This window comes from Pogona vitticeps, chromosome 3 (genome assembly GCF_051106095.1).
Source record: "Pogona vitticeps strain Pit_001003342236 chromosome 3, PviZW2.1, whole genome shotgun sequence".
In the NCBI taxonomy this organism is placed as follows: domain Eukaryota; kingdom Metazoa; phylum Chordata; class Lepidosauria; order Squamata; family Agamidae; genus Pogona; species Pogona vitticeps.
This window is the reverse complement of record NC_135785.1, coordinates 159,223,830-159,247,802: the sequence shown is the minus strand read 5'-3', so window position 1 is coordinate 159,247,802 and position 23,973 is coordinate 159,223,830. Positions and strand designations below refer to the sequence as shown.

The 23,973-nt window shown below is 38.4% G+C and overlaps 1 protein-coding gene across 5 annotated transcripts in view; it reads right to left on the bottom strand.

The window, feature by feature from the left end:
- The window catches only part of FARP1 (FERM, ARH/RhoGEF and pleckstrin domain protein 1), a 239,662-nt gene that overhangs the window by 56,665 nt on the left and 159,024 nt on the right, over positions 1-23,973 (bottom strand). For all 5 annotated transcript variants that reach the window (XM_072994671.2, XM_072994672.2, XM_072994673.2 and 2 more), the window contains exons 3-11: positions 22,171-22,275; positions 19,571-19,613; positions 16,092-16,170; positions 12,262-12,359; positions 7,182-7,296; positions 6,126-6,273; positions 5,139-5,234; positions 3,121-3,284; positions 15-83 (exon numbers count right to left, since the gene is read on the bottom strand). In XM_072994671.2, the coding sequence (XP_072850772.2) occupies positions 15-83; positions 3,121-3,284; positions 5,139-5,234; positions 6,126-6,273; positions 7,182-7,296; positions 12,262-12,359; positions 16,092-16,170; positions 19,571-19,613; positions 22,171-22,275 (917 nt within the window). The remainder of the gene's footprint in view (positions 1-14; positions 84-3,120; positions 3,285-5,138; positions 5,235-6,125; positions 6,274-7,181; positions 7,297-12,261; positions 12,360-16,091; positions 16,171-19,570; positions 19,614-22,170; positions 22,276-23,973) is intronic.

Here is a 23,973-nt window from a genome sequence, read left to right as displayed (position 1 = left end):
GAAGTCTTTCTAACCTTTCAAACTGTACTTTTTTGTGTCCTCCTTCTTTAACATAGTCAAGAACCTGCTTTTGAGTTCGGCCACTGGGAAGGGAAAAAACAAAAAACAAACAAACACATAGCAGGGTTAATATTGGTGGAATAAAGGATTCTTCCTAAAATTGTTCTCATCTCGTATCCTGTGCTTACAACTGTAAGTACTCATCTTACGACTGACAGTTTGTATCATCTTATATTTTTACAGTCATACTCATCTTGTACCATACAGTACTTAATAACACTTTCCTGCCTCAAGTTCACATGTCTAGAGAGACCCGTATACATTCATCAGATGCACCAGTGTGCTTATAAGCGGAGGTAATAGTTGTGAAAGAAATTTGCCAGGTATGAAATGACTGTCAAAAAGTTAGTTTTGTGGATAAATAAAACAAACAAAGCATTCTGTATGCTAATCAAGTATTCATTGCTATCTAAATGGGATATTCCCTCATGCTCTCCAAGTAATGACAAAGTAAAATAATTGAACTGATAAACAGGCACAATTAAAATGCTATTTCCCTTTTCTGCAAGGAAACCACTTTTGTAAATACTACATGAAAGTATTTCCAAAGACTCAAGTAACTACAGTATGATTCTATCACTGTTGTTATGAAAGGAAATTAAAGAAATTAGAAACAAATGTGCAGGAGGGCAAGGAGATTTCAATTTGTAACATACAGTTTTAGAGGCACTTGGAACATTGCTGTTGTCTTTTCATAACACTTTAATGTGCCACATAAGAAAATACAAACATACAGCTAAAAAAAATTCCATAGAAAGGGGAAACACATCAGGTGAAATATACAATCATATGAAAACACATGACCCTCTCTCACAAATCTGACTTTCCATGAAGCCTGGCTAGTAACAGCTTCCTAACCAAGTCTGCAAAATACAGGTTCTGTCCAATCAGGAGAGATTCCCCTCCTCTACGAAGTCTCTATTCACAGAAAATCCCAGTCCCTAGGACCTTCTTCATAGAAAGCACACTGAAGAATTGCTCCTCCCTTTTATTCAGGCAATCTGGAATGTTGAGTCTCAAAACACTTTTCAAAATTATCCAACAGGCAATGAAATCATCTTTCACTCTTTAAAAGATTCTTCAGGTCAACCTTTATTATGAGACTGAATAATTTCTGAGAGATGCAGTGAAAAGCCTAGAGATCAGCATAATTGGTTACCACAAATTACATGCCTGGGAAACTGCATCCTCAGCTATCCCCTATATAAGCATGAAAAGCTCAGTGTGAAGAAGAAACTTCACATGTTAGTCAAGCTGCAGATGCAGCAGAAAAGTGCAAACCAATATATGTGACGAGTGACCCACAGAGCTGAGCCAGCAAAACAGACACAGGGAAAGGGTCAATTTAACTTCTAATTTGACTTTTTATTCTGCCTCTGATCAAGAGCAAAAGGTGAATTTTAAAAAGAAACAACAACTAAAGTATAAAATATACCTCTGCTCTCTTATGAACAGATTCAAAGCCCAAGCAAATTTGCCTTTCTACTATCCAGGTGACACCAAAACCTAAATGGAAAGTTTAACAAAGTAATTTCACACATTCATTCATATTCTGGGGGGAAATATTAGTTTTTGATGTAGTTATATGGTTACATAGTAGAAAAAGAAAGCTGTACTGTTACAATGAACTATTTTGCAGCACCTTAAGAATGTACAATCAATGTAAAATCAATCTCAAAATTATGTTTATGAATGAAAAATTAAGGAAAAGTTCTTATTTCATAATCTTTGATAGTATGCCTAACAAGATCTATGTCAATCCTGATTTTTCTCTATTTTCACATTTTCATCACATTTTATTGCACCTATTTAAATTCAAAACAAATTAGCTAATGTTAGACATCTTATCAAGGAGCAACCTTTTACTAACCTATTGTAACACTAGTAACATTTGCCCACTCAAAACCTGTATTAGTAGCTATTAGCAGGCAACGTACCAATATTGGCCACAGGATATTGTGGTCACAAAATATTTTGTTCTATAAAGAACATGTCTGAGATGGTGATCAAAGGGAACATCCAGATATCCACTGGCTGGCCACCACATTGCCTGTTACAGCCAAGAATGTCTTTCAGTATGTTGGCTTTGACTCTGCCCTGCACACTAACTCTCCCATCTCCTGCAGCAAGAACTCTGACCAATACAGAAGATTGCAAGAGGTCCTTGGCAGGATATCATTCTGTTTTTAAGGTTAATGACCTCCTGGGCCAACATCTGTTTAGATATTTTGCTTTCTGCCACAATTCCTCACTGGAGGTCATCACCTACAAGTATTGGAATTGCTCTTTAAAGCCTTCAGAAACATCTGAATGGGCACGGATACTTCACAACTGCGAACTGCTTGGGTCCCAATAAAGGAAAGTACTGCCATGTCTTAATATAACTTTCAGCTACTAATCTAATTCTTAAATGCCCCAAGAGTCTAGTCATTTTGCAGTACAATTTAACCTGAAAAAGCAACAAAGCAAAAACAACCCACCCATAAACAATACAAGCTTGGCCTCATGGGCAGTACCATACTTGATATACGAATATGTACCAATATTGAGCAAGGCTAAAATCATGCCGCCAGCCTTTTGCCCCAAAGTGCTGGAAGGTGGCAACATCAAATTCAACTTGAACCATGTCATAAGTAATCTCTTCTCATGGCTTTCTCCAGACACAGTGTTCCTGCTCACAGCTTGTAGAACCGCCAAGTTCTCTCTCTTCTTCTTCTATGCATGTCAGTTTCAGGATTTAGCTGTCACAGGAAACCGTGACTTAACAAAGCCAGGCACACAAGATGTGAAGGGAAAGGAAGGAAGGAAAGTAAATATTCAAGTTCATCATCGGTTTCCACCATGGCAAACCACACTTGTTAGAGCAAGAGCATTACTGTATGTCTGAATCAAGCCTGTGCCACACTGAGTGAACAAAGTGCTCTCAGGAATTAATACAGTAAAGAAAACCAGAAGCAGTTTGTGATGACCTCAGCGTGTGGAGCTCACCCCAGAGTCTTCCAGTAACATACCCCCTTGCTTGGACCAGAAGCCACCTTTAGGAGAAAAATTGTATCCTACCTGAACCTAAAGGACGATCCCCTAGTAAAGAGAACAGGTTTAGGCTTTGGTTTTGGTTCCTCAAAGAGTCTGAAGAAGGCATGATGTTCTACACAGATCTTCCAAAAGGCCTTGCAAAAATCCCGGCTGGCCATTAAGAATTCTAACGTGTCCTGGAAGTTACTCTGAAAGGGGAAAAGAAAAAAAAAAGAGTAAGCATCATATTGGAATCAAGGAAAATATTGGAATAAGGAAAATACAAAACTGTACACAGTCACAAGGAAAAGGTTGGCTTTCACATGAGAATCCCTGGCCTAGCCACACTTTCCCATGTACCTAAGCTTCTTACGTTACGTCCAAAACATTTCCATTAGACTGTACGAAACTGAGAAGTTTTAAGTGGTGTCAATTCAAGACAAATAATAAAACTGAAATGTGTATCTTCTATCTCTATTTTCACTAAGAATGAAATAATATTTTAATCTATTCTTCATAATCTTTTTCCAATAGATTTTCATAATCTTTCTTCGTAATCTTTTTGTTCTGGATGCGTGCAGCATCCAGAACAAAAAGAAGGAGCCTACTGGAAGGTTGGAATTATTCACTATATACTTTAGATTTCAAATCAAGAACACATGTTGGGTCAAGATGTTCACGACATACCCTTATAATGGGAATATATTGCAGGAAACGCTTCAACTATACCAAGCTGGCTATCTTTTTTCCCCTTAAAGTAGTGCTTAATCATTTCTATTGCTGACCTACTTTATCTTCTCCAAATCCTTTAATCAGAACTGATGCCAGTCTCAAGATATCCATTTTGTGGGGTGCTATAGAAAACCGACAATAAATACTTTAAAATGAACTTCATAACTCATGGAGGCTGAATGGAAACATTTCCTAAAGTATCAGTCCTCTATATGAAAAACTAGAGCAGTGTGGAAAATGTATGGTCCTCAGATGCTGTTGGACTGTGACTCTCATCATAGGCAAGTATGGCCAAAGTTGAAGTAAATTAGAGGTCCACATGTTCCTGACCTAAGATAAGGATACAAAACTTAGGTCTAGTTTCTACTAAAGTGGTAAAGATGTGTCTGCTCTGTACCATTCTGGAACACAGATGTGGCACCATGTGACTGAACAATTGTCTCCACATAGAAAAGTGAATGTCATGGTCCTTGCCTCACCAGCTTGTAAACCTCTAACACAGCCTGAAGTGGTTCAGGGAGAACTAGGCCCAAGACTCTGGCATGGTTACCGGAAGTTGGAGCTGATATGTGGGGATCTGAAGCTCAAGGCAACTGAAATAAACATCCCTTGCCCAAGAAGAATTTTGATCCCCCAGAGGACCTTGTAGAAGTCCTATAATATAAAAATATAAAGACTTGCCAGAATCCCATTGCCTATGCCTGCTGGCATGAGTCCAAAGGCTTACAAATCTCCAGTGAATTGCTGCTAGTTAAGAAGTCACCCATTGTATTTCCTGTCACATTCCAGTCATATGACCTGGCAAGCAAAAAGAAATACAAATGCTAGCTTCTTAACTAATGACAATTCACGGCTGAAGTGGAAGCAGCAGATCCCACAGAGCAGGCAATAATAAAATGACTAGTACAAACATGGAGAGTCCCAAATGAACTCAGCAGCTGTGAGATGAGTAAAGCTGAGAGAGATGATCTTCTGGTGAGAAGATAAGGATCCACTTCTTACATTACAGCTCCAAGAGACTGGATGGGGCATTATATATATTCCTATACAAAGCATGGCAAAACTACTCCTTCTGATCACTTCTCCCAGAATTTGCCAGTCAGTACAAGATCCTGGGTGGTTTGTAGCCATTAAAAAAGAGCTTTTCCAAGCTCTTTTCACATTAGCATGCAGAAATGAAAAGAAAACTGTTTAAAGTACCCACTATGAAAAACTAAACGGGAATAATTCATTTTAAAATTCTGTTAAGTATCTGAAAAGAGAGGAGCCTTACAAAGAACATTGCCACTTCAAATTCCATTCCATCGCACTGTGCCATTCCAAAGACTTACGTTTACATCTGGCCGTAACTTTATAAGAAAACGCTTCCTCTTAAAGCTCAGTTTTCGAACTTTAGCCCAGTTAAAGGCATTGATCTTGGTGTGACCCTAGATGATGAATAATAAGCAAAAATAGTAAGCATGAATGCTTCCTTCCACAAAATAAGGTAATTCATCTATAAAATGGTCTATAACTCATTGCCCCCCCCAAGGCCTAGAGTTAGTGGATGGATAGTGATGTTCTATTGTGTTTCACACCAATGCCCATATTAACCAAGAAATTGGATTTTAAGCCCTCTTAATTTTTTACAAGAGCTAAAGTATTCCACAGCATAAAACTTTACTGTAAGGCTCTAGTAGGCCTTATCTCATGAGAATTTTTGTCTGCCAACTAATGTCTGTTTTTTTTTTTTTTTTTTTTTTTTTTTTTTTTTTTTTTTTGCAATTTAGACTGAATTATGATGAGAGCTGTGACAACCCCAGACCTACTGGAGTGTGTCACGGTTTCACTAAGCTGCCACCAACCATTCCCTATAAGAAGTCACACAGACCAGGGATGGATTTTTAACTAACAAAGGAATAAGGTTTATTTAAATCACACACAGGGAAAATAAAATGATCAAATGAATAAGATACAGTAACGTGGCTTAGTCTCAATCATACATACACACAGTTTGGTTCACACAGAACACTTAACTTGAAGCACAGACCCTGAACCTATCAGTTCTGGCTAACCATACAGACACCTGAACCTATCAGGTTGGTACTGACTGACACACAGTAGTACCCTGTCTGACACACAGACTCCCACTCAAGCTTCTTCTCTCAGCTCTCCAGCTTCTTCTCCAGCTCTCCTAACTTCTCCACACACGCTTCACATATATATACAGTACAGCCCCTCCTCCTGATGTCCCGCCTTCCACTCCCCATAGGATGGAACTTTCCCTCCAAACCCATGACAGACAGGTAACATCAGTGCTGTATGTAACACTCACATACCTGAAACACCAGAATGCCAGTATGTGCAACTGCTAAGTTGATCTTAGTTCCTTCTCTGTCCTTGGCTGGATGCAACCGGATTCCATACATTTCCAAACGACGGGCAATTTCAAGTAGCTGAAAATCGGATTCTGCTGGTGTTTGTCCACTAAAGGAATGATAATTGATTTGACACAGTATGAAGACATGAAGAACCAGTTGGTGGTCTTCAAGGCAGATGTTGCTTCCTGTTCAGACTTGCATACACAATTGTTCCATGTAAAACAGATTCTAGTGGTAACTTTAGTGTTTGCACAACCTAGCAGAATTTTTTAAAAACTCTCCCTACATGTGCTATGCTCATTGACTGGACCACCAACTACCTGTAACAGTTTATATGCTAAGCATTGGGTGTGATGGAAAACAAACAGGAAGTGCAACTACCTCAAGCGTTCTGTTCTTCCATAACACAGCTTTGTATTTCTTTCTGTGCAATGTCCCATGCAGAATGACAAACACTTTTGTGGCTTTTTAAAAATGAATACATTTTGCTTGGCATTGGTTTTTGTCCCAGTTCTTTAGAAATTTCTGACAGAAAAATATTTTTTTTAATTGGCACTTACACTATTTTGCAATGTCTAAATGAGATTTTTGACACACAAGTAGTTTAAACAGAAATAAAGCTGCCTTGGAGGTTATGGGTCAATAAAAGAGCAGGGTGGGGGAAGGCAGAGGAATTTGAAGGGAGTAAGCCAAGGAAAAATATAAATTCATTTTTCTTTTCTTTACTTCAGTCCTAGTCTTTGTATCTTCTACTATGCAAGTCCTTATACCTTAAACATTATACAGTATTTTTCCCCATTTGTGATACTTCACCTGTCTCCCAAAGTGGAATGTCCATTGCTTTCCATTTCTGTGTACTATCCTTCCTCCTCCTTCTATCCCATTATCAAGACCTGTTCCTAGTATTAATCTTTCTCCTGTCTTCCTTAGCTAAGTCCTTTCGACAAAGATCCTGCTTCATATTCCACATGGCACTTGGCCTATTATTTCTGGCACTTAAGCAGTAACACTTACATATGATTACGATGAAATTCCATGATTTTGTCTTCTAATGCTTCTTGTTGAGGTATATACTTGTTCTTTGCTAAGTGTTCACGATCAATGGTTTCATCAAAATCCCCTATCTCAGCTAGAGAGAGAGAGAGAGAGAAAAATGCACAAACTCAGTGAGTGTAAACCAGGCACTGAGAGGCATAGTAAAATATCACCACAGTGTATGGAGACAACCCAGTCCTATGTATATTTATCACTAAGCAATGCTTTTTTGAATTCAATATGACACACTTCAAGGTTGTATAGATTTTATATTCTCAAGTTGGCTCTAAGACACAAAATTACTAGCGGGTGGTATTAAGACAGCAAAACACTGCAATAAGGGCTTGGAAACTTGATGTAAAACATTCAAAGTTTGAAAGTTGAAATGGATTTGCCTGTAGCTGTTATAAACCCACTGCACCCATGCTATGGCTCTACCAACATATAAAACAGTTTTGGGTGCACCTGGCCCTCCCATCATCCCTCACCAGTAGTTAGAACTGACAGGAAGCCCGTATGTGCTCAAACAACATCTAGGAGCACACGTTCGTCAGCCCACCATAAAGCTTATTCATCCGGTTCTGATTGCAACAGCGAGACTTCCAAAAACTTCGTAAGGTATACAATGAAAGCATGGTAATGAGCGGAGATCTCCAGTTTACTGCAAAATACACTGTTCCCTAGAAATACTGTACTTCTCTCAAATCTCCCATATATTTTCTTTTACATGATTGTAACGGGGACGAGGAAAAGTGTTTCGTGCCTCAGGCAGAAGATCCAAAATGCACTCTCCCAATCCCATCTCAAGGATGGTAATGCCATAATCAAAGTAACTCACAAGGTGGTGCCTTGTAATAATACCCAATCACTGGGTACTGACTGGAGTTGGCCTGGAACCTGGGATATACAAAATCTTCACTGATCCTTGGATCTCAGTAAGCTGACATTGGGTCAGCCACCTCTTTCGCTCTTACAAGGTTGTTGCAAAGATCAAGAATGAAAAAGAAGGCCCCCCCTACGACAACTTTTTGCTAACTGAAGGAAAAGCAGGATATAAATGCAGCAAGTAAATGAAAAAAGGTGCTCTCAGATCATTGACTTGCCCTGCATAATGGTAAGGATAACCCAGATATTTGCCCTAAGTCAATGAGCATGTAATTGCAGTTTAAATATGCTGAGAGAAGCATGGGCCTTAAAAGGATTGGCAAAGATAAACTAGGTAAAGACATTCTGACTAAAAGCACTCTGAGATATATGGGAACTGTGTAGAAGAATACTGTTGTTTTCTTGTAAGTATGTCTGCTGGTGCATGCCACTCCCCTTCATGGATTGCTGCCCCTTCATGGATTGCTGCCTTGTCGTGGCGAAGGGGCTTGAGTAACTCAGAAAAGCTATGGGCTATGCCATGCAGGGACACCCAAGACGGACAGGACAAAGTGGAGAGTTCCAACTAAACGCAATCCACCTGGAGTAGGGACTGGCAATGCCACTCCAGTATCTTTGCCAAGAATGCCCCATGATCAGAAACAAAAGGCTAAAAGATATGACGCTGGAAGATGGGACCCTCAGGTCGGAAGGCGTCCAACATGCTACTGAGGAAGAGTGGAGGACAAGTACAAGTAGCTCTAGAGCTAATGAAATGGTTGGGCCAAAGCCGAAAGGACGCTCAGCTGTGGACGTGCCTGGAAGTGAAAGGAAAATCCAATGCTGCAAAGAAAAATACTGCATAGGAACCTGGAATGTAAGATCTATGAACGCTGGGAAGCTGGAGGTGGTCAAACAGGAGATGGCAAGAATAAACATCGACATCCTGGGCATCAGTGAACTAAAATGGACAGGAATGGGCGAATTCAGCTCAGATGATTATCATATCTACTATTGTGGGCAAGAATCCCTAACTTGCGCTGGATTATGGAGAAAGCCAGAGAGTTCCATAAAAACATCTACTTCTGCTTCATTGACTATGCAAAAGCCTTTGACTGTGTGGACCACAACAAACTATGGCAAGTTCTTAAAGAAATGGGAGTTCCTGACCACCTTATCTATCTACTGAGAAACCTATATGTGGGACAGGAAGCAACAGTTAGAACTGGATATGGAACAACTGATTGGTTCAAAATTGGGAAAGGAGTACGACAAGGCTGTATATTGTCTCCCAGCTTATTCAACTTATATGCAGAATACATCATGCGGAAAGCTGGACTGGATGAATCCCAAACTGGAATTAAGATTGCCGGAAGAAATATCAACAACCTCCGATATGCAGATGACACCACTCTGATGGCAGAAAGTGAGGAGGAATTAAAGAACCTTGTAATGAGGGTGAAAGAATAGAGTGCAAAAAATGGTCTGAAACTCAACATCAAAAAAACTAAAATCATGGCCACTGGTCCCATCACCTCCTGGGAAATAGAAGGGGAAGATATGGAGGCAGTGACAGATTTTATTTTCCTGGGCTCCATGATCACTGCAGATGGAGACAGCAGCCACGAAATTAAAAGACGCCTGCTTCTTGGGAGGAAAGCGATGACAAATCTTGACAGCATGTTAAAAAGCAGAGACATCACCTTGCCAACAGAAGTCCAAATAGTCAAAGCTATGGTTTTTCCTGTCGTGATATATGGAAGTGAGAGCTGGACAATAAAGAAAGCAGACCGCCGACGAATTGATGCCCTTGAATTGTGGTGCTGGAGGAGACTCTTGAGAATCCCCTGGACTGCAAGGAGAACAAACCTATCAATTCTAAAGGAAATCAACCCTGAGTGCTCACTGGAAGGACAGATCCCGAAGCTGAGGCTCCAGTACTTTGGCCATCTAATGAGAAGAAAAGACTCCCTGGAAAAGACCCTGATGTTGGGAAAGTGTGATGGCAAGAGGAGAAGGGGACGACCAAGGATGAGATGGCTGGACAGTGTCTGCGAAGCAACCAACATGAATTTGACACAACTCTGGGAGGCAGTAGAAGATAGGAGGGCCTGGCGTGCTCTGGTCCATGGGGTCACGAAGAGTCGGACACGACTAAACGACTAAACGAAACGAAATGCATGCCACTACTGTATTAAAGATATAAAAATACAATTCTACTAACACATGGAGAGGATTGTGCAGACTGAAAACCTTATGCAGGTGTATACAACATAATGGGCTTCAAACCAGACTTTGGCATGAATTAGCTGTAAATTTAGCAAATTACGAATGAGGTGGATGGGGGAAACATGTCTTCATGAATCACCACCTGTCTCAAAGTAAGAGAGTAAAAAAGTAAAAATTATTGTAAATACAGAATAAATGGAATAGCAATTAATGCAGGGTAGAGGTTGAATCAACTTCCAAATGCCAGTTCCTTCCTACTGCTCTTTTGGCCACAGTTTCTGAATAATACGTGGGTTATAAATCAGGCACTTCCTGATGCATTTGACTTTAAATCCTTATTTCAAAGCTTGGTTGAACAATCCTAGCCATAGTATATACTGCTATTTCTAAGCTGCTTATCTGCACATTGAGATGGGAATTCTTTACCAAGATGGGAATGAGGTGGCAAAAGCAAAGATAATCCCACGTCCTACATGTCTTTTAACCCCACATCAATAGATAAAATCACTCTTAGGAATCTAGTTTTGGGGTCAAATGTACCTCACATAATTTTTAAAAAACTAGAGGAAGGTATGAAGTATATTGCAAGTTTAAAAAATGCACCATTTTTGTTTTTCACTAAAATAATGTAATTGCATAGAAATAAACAGGAATTAATGAAACACCATAATGTAAAGCATATAAAACTTACGAGAATCTTATACGGACAACTAAATTATCCTACATTTTTAAAAAAAATAAAATGTACTGTGCTATTAATATACATATAACATGAACGTTGACATATTGAAGTGCAATAATAGTTGCAAGGACTCATAATAATAATAATAAAAAAATTTATTGTCATTGTAAGTATATACACAGTATACCCATACAACGAAATTCACATGTGTACATTACTTTAAAGGTGTCGCTAGCAACTATGTCTTCTGCTTCTGTTTCTTCTTTTTTTAAAAAAAAAAATTATATGTCAAATCTTGTTGAAGTGTGAAATCTAATTGAAAATTCCCAAAGCTGCCTTACTCACATCTGGATCTGTAAGCAAGGAAAACTGGAGGAAATGTCTGATTTATTGGTCTTTTTCAGTATGGCATTAAGAATTATGCTTTCTTAGCTTTTCTTCAGCAATTCTTTAGCTAATTTACCAGAGAATCATTTGTTATCACTCATCTAGGACCTTGTAAATCTGGCATTTATTTCTGGGGCCTCAGCTGGCCTAGATTTAAAACTGCTTTGGCCTTATCTTTCTTTAGTGTAATAAATAGAGGATTTTTGCAATTATAACACAGAGAGAAGTTCTGGATGCATATACTGCCTTATTGGGAAATTTTCAATCAATGTTACTAACTGTTCATCAATGATAGGATGCTCATATGGCATGAAGCCTGGTGAAATAGTCTTCGAGATAAGGGTCAAAATGAGTTCAAAGGGAGAATTAATACATACTTTCCAACAGGAACCCTGCAAATATGTATGATTAAAAGAAATAGTTTTGTACGGCACAAGGAACATTTTAAAGCAGTCCAGTTTGTTTTTTTTAAAAAAGGTTTTATATATTAAAGGCCTATTACTAAAGCATGGCTCTTTGCCTCTTTCATCTATTGTTAATATTACTCAAAAAAGGTTGACAACTCTGAATCTCAATAAAGGAATGGCTCTTTAGAAATTGTGCATTCCAGCATTACTTCAAGGTGTTAAATCGTATTTGAAGTACCTTCTGGGGAAGGCTTTCTCATCCTTTCTCACCAAACACAGGTATTCAAATATGATGTTACCTACCTGGTTACCGAACAATGTCAGACAAAGATTAGGATGGTAAGAATGAAAGCAAAGGGAACTTTCTAACAGGACACTTTAGTGCATAATCTACTGAAAATATGTTCACATATCCGTATTTTTTTCAGTATCTGTCAGCCAATGCCTTGATCTTCAAAAGGGATGACAGGATGTTACACACTTTACTTACACTGCACAATGTGTGAGATTAAGAGAGCAGCACTGGTATCATTACAGGTTAGTCTTCCTTGTGCTAAATCCTGCTTCACTTGCAGTGCAAATAAGTACCTTTGAAGACACAAAAGAAAAGGAATGGAAACTGGGTTACAACTTTCACCAAACATAAAAGACGGTTGTAAAACTGAAATGTTTCCTTGTTTCTTGGGAATGTGTTCTCTTGGCACAGAGAATCTGTCTGTGAATTAAGATAAGGCCTTTTTGTGAGTACCCGAAAAGCAAACTGTTTTTGGTAATTCCCACATTAAGGAAGTTTGACTTGTGTTGTGATATTATAATCTTTTTGCCAACCAGTTTGCCCAGACATTTTAATTATTTCCCACATCTCATTGTTTACTGTTCTCTTTTTGCTATTTATTTACTATTCCTAGGTTGCTTTTTGTTTGTAAATCTGAACTTTACATCCCAATACATAAAAACATTACACCACTGATATTAGGGGCTAGTTTTTGATCCCACTGGGAACTCCTAGGTACTGCATGCTCCTTCGAAGGAGTGTTTCTGTTTGCAGAAGTTTGTTTTATCTGAACATCCAGAGCTAGAAACACTTGACTGAACAAAACAAAGCAAAATGAAAAGCATGCAGCTATATAAAGGGTACTTTTCTTCACCCCTTTATCTAAATCCTCGGCCATCACAATTAAAAACCAATATTGGAAGCAACTTACTATCATTTAAACTTCTCTGCATCACAGTTTGTCCAAAACAGGCTTGGGACTAAGTACTACTACTACTACTACTTCATTGTCCCAATGGACGGAACAAAAATTATGCAGTACTCCAAAATTTTATTGTGGTTGCACATACAGACAGAAACCAATAAATGGGAAATGGCTGAATTTGGGGGTATTGCTGTGCAGGTGATAATTGTCTGAGAAAGACTACATTCTAAGTCTATAAATATTTTATCAACAGTAGGAAAACCTTACCAGTGTTGAATTAATGATTGTACATGTCCTACTTTATCCACTATTTTGTGCCACAGACACTAATTTGTGCCTTGTTTCTTACTAATGTGCCAGGATACTGTTTGATCTAGCATCTTCTGTAAAGGACACTGCAATGGTGAAGCTGCTCATAATGAGCATCTGCAAATAGTACCTTACTGCAATCAGTACCATGGTTACAATTAGAAGATCAGATAATGTCGCTGCAATTTTGTGCGTGTATTGCTATGACCAGAGACCACTCTGGCACTATTATTCAGCTACAAGCACCCAAGTGGATTTGGGGAGTCTTGCCAGATGGCCTGATCCTTAACTTCCATCATCTGTAGAATCTATAATGTTAACAGACATGTATGCATACAGCTACAGTCTCAACAGCTTAATACTTCTAACAGTGTTATTATCTAGGAGCTACACATGCTACACATGCATAATGGATATGACTCATTTCTTTGCTCATTCATCAAAACAAACCACAAGAATTATGAATGGATGAAACTTCTGCAGAACATGAAGTCAGAAGGAGCTCTGTACGTAATCCTGGCTTTATAAGTATGTAAGGATGAATATTTTCCAGGATTTTATAATGATAGTTAGGAATAGGCATAGGCATAAGCATTACACTGTGAAATCAGTGTCTCTCCAAAACTTTCACTGTAAGATCTAGTAATTTTTTTCTGTTGAGAATAGAAAAGCACCATTCTTATACTCTCAAAATAAGACAACAGAGTATAGTGTGATCTGATTTATTTCTGAAAGAAGCTATGATGCTTTATTTTTCCAATTTTATTTTATTCCATTTCTTTGAGAGATGTTGCCATTAACTGAACAATGCCATATTTTTCTCTTGCTCTCAGCTATTCATTCCCCCCACCCCTTGTAAGATGTGCTGAAAGGGCTGTGAAAATAAGGTAACAAGACTGCTTTTTCCTTCGTTGCTTTTATTCTCTTCAGATACAGAATTAACTATTCTTCAGTCATCAGACTACCATGATCCCCTTTCCACTTGTTTTAGTAGCTTAATTTATTTAGCAGCAGGTTATTTTAAGAAGTGGGAAATCAATGGTGGAGATAGAATTATGTGAGGAAAATTAACTCCTGACTAAAAACAAATGCACACAGCTATGAACAATGCAAATTACCAATATGCAATGGTGGTTCCATATCAGACAATACCAAAACTTACAATATGAGGGACCACTGCCAGCTCCCAATAGTAATGATAAAAGTATTTGATATAGCAATAAAAGCACAAAAATATGTAATTTACACATTCATGAGGGGATTTCACTCTGGTTAATATGTGGTTTTAGTCTCCACATACAGACTTTTTCAAGAAAAGAAAACTTGGCATGGAACCTGAAGATATACAGAGCAGGGAGTATAAACTGCTACAAATGGAAAATGTTTGTATGTACCACTGAGCCAAATCCAAAATCTCTCAGGGCAAATGTGGCATTAGGGCAATAAGACCATAAAAGATGGAGCAGCATCTGGGGGCTCAAGGATGGGGGAAGTGCAAATGATAGCATGACGTTGTCACAGGGTCTGTATATAATCATATAACAGCCAAGGGGCAGGTGTGGATGAATTTTAGAACAAACATTGGACAGTGTGGAATCTAATTCAGAAAGAACTTGAGTTCCCCGCTATAACCTGATTTATTGTAATCCAGCAGCACTGTTAGTACATGCCCCTTTATGTAGCAGTAGCAGTCCCCAAGGCTGGCCTTGGGACTGCTACGGAGATTGCAACGGGTCCAGAACGAGACGGACAGAATGCTGAATGGGGTTAGAAAATACCAACATATCTCTCCCCCCCCCCTCGGCCGCCTTACACTGGCCACCTGTTTGCTTCCATACCAGTTTCAAGGTGATGGTATTGAACTATAAGGGCCTAAATGGTTTGGGACCTCGATATCTGGCTAAGCGCCTCCTTCCAGTTAGATCTGCCCATCCTATAAGATCATCCCAGGCAGGGCGGCTGAGAGTTCTGACCCAAGAGAGGCCCAGAAAACAACCACTAGACATCGGGCCTTCTCGGTGGTAGCTCCACAATCATGGAACTTTCTTCCGCCCGAAGTCTGCCTGGCCCCTTCACTGGGCACATTTAAGAAGCTGTTAAAAACCTGGTTATTAAAATAGGCCTTCTCTGAACAAACAGCTGTATGCTAAAACGGAAAGCCTGAGCAAGAGTGTCACAAGGGGGTAATTCCAGGACTTTAAATTTAGATTGCTGGGAAACTAATAGAGACAGGCCGGCTTGAAACCGGCCATGAGAATTATTTTTAAATCCAGGCAAGGAATATGCTAAAAAACTTTCTAAATGGATCAGAGAGTCTGTCCAGGTTTCCTGTAAAAAGATGATCTCGAACTGTTGGAGGTAGGAGCAAAAGTCGGAGTCCCTTTTCTTGGCTGCCCAGCCAGCTATATTCCAGGATAACAGTTTCACTGATATGGGCTGGGGCTTTGTTGATCGTCAATTGGTTTCAGTCAGCAAACAGCTGTATGATACAACAGTGTTTGCTAAAGTATCATCCATCACACTGCCATGCTTCTTGTCTTTAATATTTTATGCTTTTAACTGTAATTTATTGTATTGTACCTGTTTTATTGCACTTTATGATATCTGATTTATGCCCCAATTGTATTATTATTATTTTGTATATGTATTATTTTGTTACTCTGTTGTTTTATCTGCTGTAAACTGCCCAGAGTGGCCCTGGATGCCAGACAGACAGACAGACAGACAGACAGACAGACAGACAGACAGACGACGATGATGATGATGATGATTTAATGAAAAGCAAATGAAAACAGAAGATGGGAACACTAACCTTGTTAACTCCTCTTGCAGCTGAGCATGATCAGGCGGGAAGAATTTCACCACAAATTTAAGAATTACATGCTTAGGTCCTAAGAAAGGAAAAAGCAGGAAGTGGGGGGAAACACTCTTAAATATTTTGAAGTAAACAACTGCATCTTGTTACATGGAAACATTTTACAAATGATACACCCGTTTATCTTGCAACTTTAAAGCCCACACAGAATGCTTTTAGCACAATACTGTTAAATGCAACACAGACATGTTTTCTAATGCATTCTCGCCCCTCTGGAATGATGGTACCTTGAGAAAGTCTGCTGCTACCACATAATGGCATGGAGCTGATATGGGGGCCTTGAAAACTAAGCCAGCAGGGTGAAAGCTCTGGCAAACTTCTGCCAATCTACTTGGGCTTCGTCAACAGGCTCAATGGCAGACTGCATGTCTGTCCTCTGAGGAACAAGCTTGCTAAGTACAGAGAGCCCTATCACCAGAAGGCTGACTACCAGGGGATGAATTGGCCACAGCAACTATAAAAAGGTAACCACGCAAAACATTTGTGATTTATTTATTTCATTTATTTAAATTTATACCCCGCCCATCTAGTGAGCATGCCACTACCCTGGGCGGCTTACAAAATATTACAAATCATACAGCTGAAAATATTAAAACCATGTAAGACATATAAAACATATTAAAAGAAAACAAACAAAACCCTACCAAACTTCCCTCCCTGTAAAAGCACCCAAATAGGACATAGGATGGCAGACAACAGGCCAGCATAATGATGTGATGCACATCAGCGGCTGGATTACTTGTGCTGGTGAAGTCCTTGGGGTATAGATTGGTCTCTGGCAAAGAAGGCAGTTATGTTAAGAATTTAGAAAGTTGCCTATACAATGTCAGGCCATTGATTCACTGACCCAGCTGCCACCAACACAGACTACCCAGCAGCTCTATGGGACTTCAAAGAGTGTTTCCCGGCATGTCCTGAAGTTCTCAGGATTCAACCTCAGACCTTTTGCACACTAAGCATGTGCTCTATCACAGAGGTACAGGCCTTCCCCTCATGATCTTTACAAAAGAGGCACCATTCCTCACATAAGTGATGGGCAAAAATGTGGTCCAGGACAAGCTCACGAAGCTCCCCCGCACTAATCTTTATCCAGTAGCCCCTGCCCCCCAACACACACATGTCTATACAGTGGGGTCTCTACTTAAGAACTTAATCCGTATTGGAAGGTGGTTCTCAAGTTGAAAAGTTCTTATGTTGAATCTGCATTTCCCATAGGAATGCATTGAAAACCATTTAATCTGTATCTGCTCTTTTCCGTCCATAGAAACTACAGTGGAACCTCTACTTAAGAACTTAATCCGTTTTGGAATGGTGTTCTTAAGTTGAAACATTCTTAAGTTGAAGCAAAATTTCCCATAGGAATGGACTGAAAACCAATTAATCCGTTCTGGCTGTTTTTTTGTTATGTAGAGGTGTGTTCGTACATTGAAGCATTAGTTCCCATAGGAACTAATGCAAAGCTGGTTAATACGTACTCTACCACTAGGGGGAGAATTTTTTTTAACCTAAGATGATCTAAGGTTAAAAAAAGAGCAGGAAAGGTTTTTTTTCCTGTTCTTATCTTGGATTTCTGTTCTGAAGTAGAAGCAAAATTTAGCAAATGGAGCTGTTCTTAAGTTGGATTATTCTTAAGTAGAGACGTTCTTAAGTAGAGACCCCACTGTATATCTTTTGTTTCTCTTAAGGTGTCTTTTCAGTGGCACCAAACAGAGTTTGATAGATTTTGACCCTCAACATTTCTATTTAGATTTTATTTTCAGATACAATTAAATGCCTTCTAACTCAGATACATTGCAATATTTTGCTTTCCAAAATATCCCAGGCTGTTGTATTAAACAAGTACATGAGAAAAATGTTCCCTTTGAAAGCAAGCAAATTAAATTACACAAGAAATGGTTATGGCCATGATGTTACTGTATCAATTCAGCACATGCTCTTGTTTTTGGACCACTTGTAAAAAGCAGCTAAACCAACTAATGCTTAATAAAGCAAGTCTTACTGATTTTAATAGGGCTTACACCAAAGTAAGAATGAATCTACATGATAAGCTCAATGCTTTCCAAAATGTTGGGTTGCCTGTACAGTATTAACACCCCCGGCAGCACTGATCACAAGTTCTAGTATAGAGAAAGGTGCAGAAATCTCTGCTTGCAGTCACGTGAATGCTTCCCATTGCTTCATAAAAGTTTCTATGAAGTGAAATACTAGTCGAAATATTGGAATTGGGAGTAAGTTGAGGAGAAAGGTTTCATGTGTTTTTTTATTCACAGCCCTTTAAAACCTGGGTATTCTCATGAAGTGATAAAATTGAGGCTGAAAGTGCACTTTTAAATGCTTCATCTTCCAAACAGGCAATAAAAAATATTTTTGAATTATACATAATGTATCACTGAGTGGAAAAACTAGCATATCCTTTTCTTTTAAGCAGAAATCACAGAATCTTGTATGTACACTTGTGTGTACATGAAGAATACATGCACATAGACTATTACCTAAAGTGAATCAGCCAGCTCATCTTTGCAGACAAACTGTTAAGCCTGCAGCTATGAACTTCTACACTACCAAGCCTCCATTCTTTCCAGCTGCTCCCTTCCCCTGCGCCTTGTTGCTTTGCTCACAAACAGAGAGGGAGATGGCATGTGTGGAGCCCCCAACTTCGCATATTCATCCCCACTGCTTGGATTTTGCTCAGGGGTAAGAAAATGTTTTCATTCATGACAGCCTGTTTTGAAGGCACATTCAAAGGATGTGAACCAAGAGGAATTAAACATTCAAATGCAACATAAAGCACAACATGTGTGTGTTTTACAATGTAAGCACACCAATTTGTCTTTCGTTATTGCCAGAAATGAATTTGGATGAGTAACTCCAGGAACAACTTTGAAAACAGGGTTGCAGAAAAGGAAGCATATCATCAAGCATCTCAAACACAAAGTACAGCAATGCACATCCTTCAAAAGGAACCAGGTATCCTCTGAGGTAAATCAAATAAGCTATCGTTTGACCTGGAAGACATCTACCCTGGATCTGTCCTAACCACTTGATGAGCAGCAGGGAGTGGTTCCCTGGCTCACTTGCCCAGCCTTCCTTCAATATTTCTAGATATGTTCACACAAAAATGTAGCATTCAAACAGGGCTGACCTACGAGAGTTGAATTTATGGATACCATTGCCCACAGTCAACAGCTCAGAAGAGATCGTGAAACGAATCATGCAAGCAGGGCCTGCATGTGCTGGATTTTAAAAATGCAGGCTTTCTTATTAGGTTACTATGTGGACATACTAAGAGGCACGGCTGGTGTCCCAAAATAGGTGAAGAGAAGTGTACTCTAACACTTCCTTAGACCCAGCTGCAAGACAAGCCTTATTTAATCTGAGCCTAGTTTTTGCATCGGAAGAAAACTGTCCATACATACTTCTGATCTGTTTCACAATAGGTTTCAGAAGATCCAGCCACACCTGAAAACAAAACAAACGTATTATTGTCCATGGAAACGTAACAAAAAAAATGTAACTATAAAGTATAGATTAAAACTAAACTATGCAACACATGCAGTGTTTTCCACCATATTAACAGCAAGGCTATCTGCCACACATTTCATATTTTAATATTCCCATTTCTTGGCCAAGAGAAACTATACAAAAAGTGTAAATTTAAAAAACCGAGCAAAACATCAGCTAAGAATGACTCAGGCAATCACATAAACATACCAAATCAATCCATGGTTCTCCCAGGACTTTATTCTGTACTTCTTTGGTAATATCGTATATAGACAGCTCAATAGGGGTGCTCTCTTCAGAATAAACTATGGCAATGTCATGGTGACACAGAAGCTAAATGTCAGCATGGCTCTTCCCATGTGACTCTGCTGCTCTGTTATTGTTTCTACCATGGGACTAGTGTCTGACCAAGTTGTTTAACTAGCTGGAAGTGCAATCAGAGACAGCTGTTGGAGAGTTAGAGGGTTGATGAATCTAACTTGGTTGTGTGAGGTAAGAAAAGGGCTGTATTTTTAAAGAATTTTCAGGGAGAATAAGCAGAGCATGGAAAAAATTGAACTCCGAAGAAAAATAGCTCCTAAGACTGAAACTATCAATCACCAAAAATAGAGGTATTAATAACTCTCCATGCTGATGGCCTCTAAATTCTGAGGCAGTATGGCTCTGAATTATCAGTTCCTAGGGAACAATATTGGAAAGAAAGCTACTGTCCTCAAGTTCTGCTTCTCAGCTTGACTCCGGGGCATTTGGTTGCCCATGATGGCAATCAGGATATACATTTAGATGGGCCATTGGTTTGCTCTAGCAGCACTCCTCTTATGTTAATTACTCTGTTACTAAAGCAGCATGCAAAGGAGCAGCAAGATAAGTAAACAGTGCTTTTATTGTTTGTTAATTCTTCCCATAATAATTTAGTCTGACTGACATTTGATTATGTCTGTGTGAATTCTGTTGCGTGAATGGAAGTATCAGTGACAGTGTATCACAAATGAAGATTTAAGATGCAGGAGAAAATAACAGATTTATAGGACACAGCTAAAGGATTCTGCTCACAAACTTTCACATGGTTACTCAGATGTAAACCTCAATAAATTCAGTGTGACTTATTTCTGTAGATTACACATTTTAACATGCCGTGTAGCCACTGATCGATGCATATAAATAAATATGCAGATATATCATAGCGATGTTCAGCTATCCTTAGACATAACTTTTACAGCTCAATCTTATGCTTATCTACAAATATATAAAATTGAAGGAGTTTAGTATATGGAAAGAAAACTCATTTTTCTCCTGGAAATTAAAACAAAATCTTTTGTTTTTTAAAAGAGGAACATAAAGTTATGTTAGATTTGACCATAACTGGATTTTAAATATGTAGCAGAAGAAATGTGTTCTTCTTACACTAGCACAACCACAACTGTCACAGTAAAATGCTATTTTTTAAAAGAGAAGTGTGTGTGCTTTAAATTATTCTGTTTTAATTGTTATTTTACAAACCCTAAAATGGTGACTTAACTCAAGCATTTTCATTTCAATGTTCTATACACCTATGTTAAAATTTATGAATAATTCCTTTAAGACAGAATTTTAAAAACAGTTTTTTAAAGCTGTATTTTGTTAGATAGTAAAAAACTATGCCTTCATCATTTATTTGTTATCCAAATGCAGGAAAATATAGTTTTTCAGATGTTTCAAAAACAGATTGCTATTTTGTGGCATTAACTCTACATCTTGTTACTGAACTTCACACATGGCACATGTCAGCACTGCCAAATTTCTCAAAAAAAGTGACTAAGACACAATAAAGCTACAAATACTCTGGGCACATTGCACAGAGTAGGTGGCTCCATACTGTTATTTTTGGCACAAAAATCATATTTAAGAAGGCAAAAAGCAGTTCGACAATATATGATTTTAATCTAGCCAAAAGTTAATACACAAAGTACTTGGCACACTGCAACAGAATGTCTATATCCCCACTGCCAAGGAATACGAGGCCAGCAAAGATAAACTGGAGGGTATACATTACAAAAGCCGTTTAACTGGCATGTGATTTTGACAAATCATCCTGCAAATTATTCATGATGCCACCTATTTCTTAAGGCAGAAGCGTTCTTATTAAGAAAAACTAAGTGAAACAATTTTTCTCTCTCTTATAAACTGGAGGTTCTACTGTACTCAGATGTGTATGGGTAAGTGTAGTCATAGACAGTATACATTACATTATGCATTTCTTCAGCTGAAAGGTAATGAAAAGAAAATCGCAATTATATGGTATCAGTATTGTATAAACTCTCTCTAAAAATTACATGATTACACATAGTTCTGAAACTGGGCTGCACAAATCTAATATTAAGTCTAGTTTCAGTAGCAGTGAAATAAAGCTGGAAATGGTTGAAAGTTTAAATGATGCCTTATCTCCAGGTTTTCCCCCAGGAAGAATATTGTTGCACAGAAGAAAACAGGGAAAAATGCTTAAGAAATAAATTATGTAAAAAGCTTCACCGCATACCGTGATCTTCTTATGATCGAGAAACTCAAGGCCAAAATAGTCACCTTCAACCAGGTTCAGATGATTGCAGACCGCATCCAGTAAAACCTTCCCTGGAGCTCTTTGCTGTAATAAAAACAACATAAGGTTACTCAGCCTATGCTCTTACCAAAACAAACAAACAAACAAACAAACAAGCAACCCACCCCCCACAAAAACACAACAACACCAACACATTTTTTTGGGAAACATTTTATAAATCCAAATCATCATGAGATCTCACACACAAATAAACACAACCTACAGTATATAAATAATATTGTTTCCTTGTGAGCACAAACAATTGTTCTTCTTTAGGATGCTATAGCCTTGGGACTTATCTGTATATTTGTTCTTTGAAAGAAGTTGCTGGAAAGGCAGTGAATCCGCAAAGGCTTACAGAAATGACCTTTTGCAGTTTAGAAAGAAAGAAAGAAAGAAAGAAAAAGATAGAAAGAAAGAAAGAAAGAAAGAAAGAAAGAAAGAAAGAAAGAAAGAAAGAAAGAAAGAAAGAAAGAAAGAAAGAAAGAAAGAAAGAAAGAAAGAAAGAAAAGGAAACATAGAACAAGATTTTAATTTCTCTTCCTTGTTTGTGCAAAACTTGGCTTTTCTGACCTACGGTCTCCATTAAAAACATACAAAAGTAAAAATCGGTTATGAAAATAACTGTTTGATATTTCTGCACATAGTGAGGACATGCAAGTTCTTGCTACTCTGTAGACAGTCAGAAATTTATTTATTTATTTATTTATTTATTTATTTATTTATTTATACCCCACCTATCTAGTCAGTTCGACCACTCTAGGCGGCTTACAACATAAAGCGTAACAAGTGCAAGAAAAAATTATAACAATTAATTAATTAAACGATTCTGCAAGAAACCACGGGAAGAGAGGTGGAGTCAGTCTGTGTCAGAGTGAGTTTTTAGACAGACTTCGTGATCATGTTTCTTCTTCAATTTCTGTTAATAAAACCGTTTAGATATTGTCGGATAAAGTGACTTTTCAATATTATCACAGTGAATTTCATAGCAACACATTTTGAGACTCAGAAAGAGCACTGTTTTTTTTCAAAAGTAATGAGCATGGGCTTCAGGAAAGTAAGAAAATGGTTAAAAAAGACTGCAACTGGTTATAACAATGAAAATAAGTAAGTAAGTAAGTAAGTAAGTAAGTAAGTAAATAAATAAATAAATAAATAAATAAATAAATAAATGCATGCAATGAGGGTCTCATCAACTAATAGCAAAAACCAGAAAACCTCACACATTGCCTGCAGCAAAATCATGGTTTCTGCATTGATCAAGGAGAAGCTGCCAAACACCTTTCCTTAATACCTTTGTTAAATGAAACAGTTAAGAAGTGAATCGATGGTTTGTTAGCCAATATCAAGGACCAATTATTAGAAGGAATTCACGTCCCCCTATTTTGCAGTGCAATTGGATATTTATTATTTATTTATTTATTTATTTGATTTATATCCCGCTCATCTGGTATATTTATACCACTCTGAGCGGCTAACATGAAAAGAAAGGTTACTTACCTGTAACGATGGTTCTTCAAGTGGTCATTCTGTGAATTCACACAAAGGGTTAATACCAGCGCCAGCGTTGGGCCTCTCGGAACGTTTTCTAGCTGCAAGAGAAAAGTAACAATGTTTAGGACTACCCCTACTGCGCACGCCCAGCCTAACCGTCCCTCAGTTCCATTTGTCCGCCATAGGCCCTCGAGTCATAGAGATGCCAGTGACAGACAGACAGAGGGGAGGCCGGGCGGGATTGTGTGA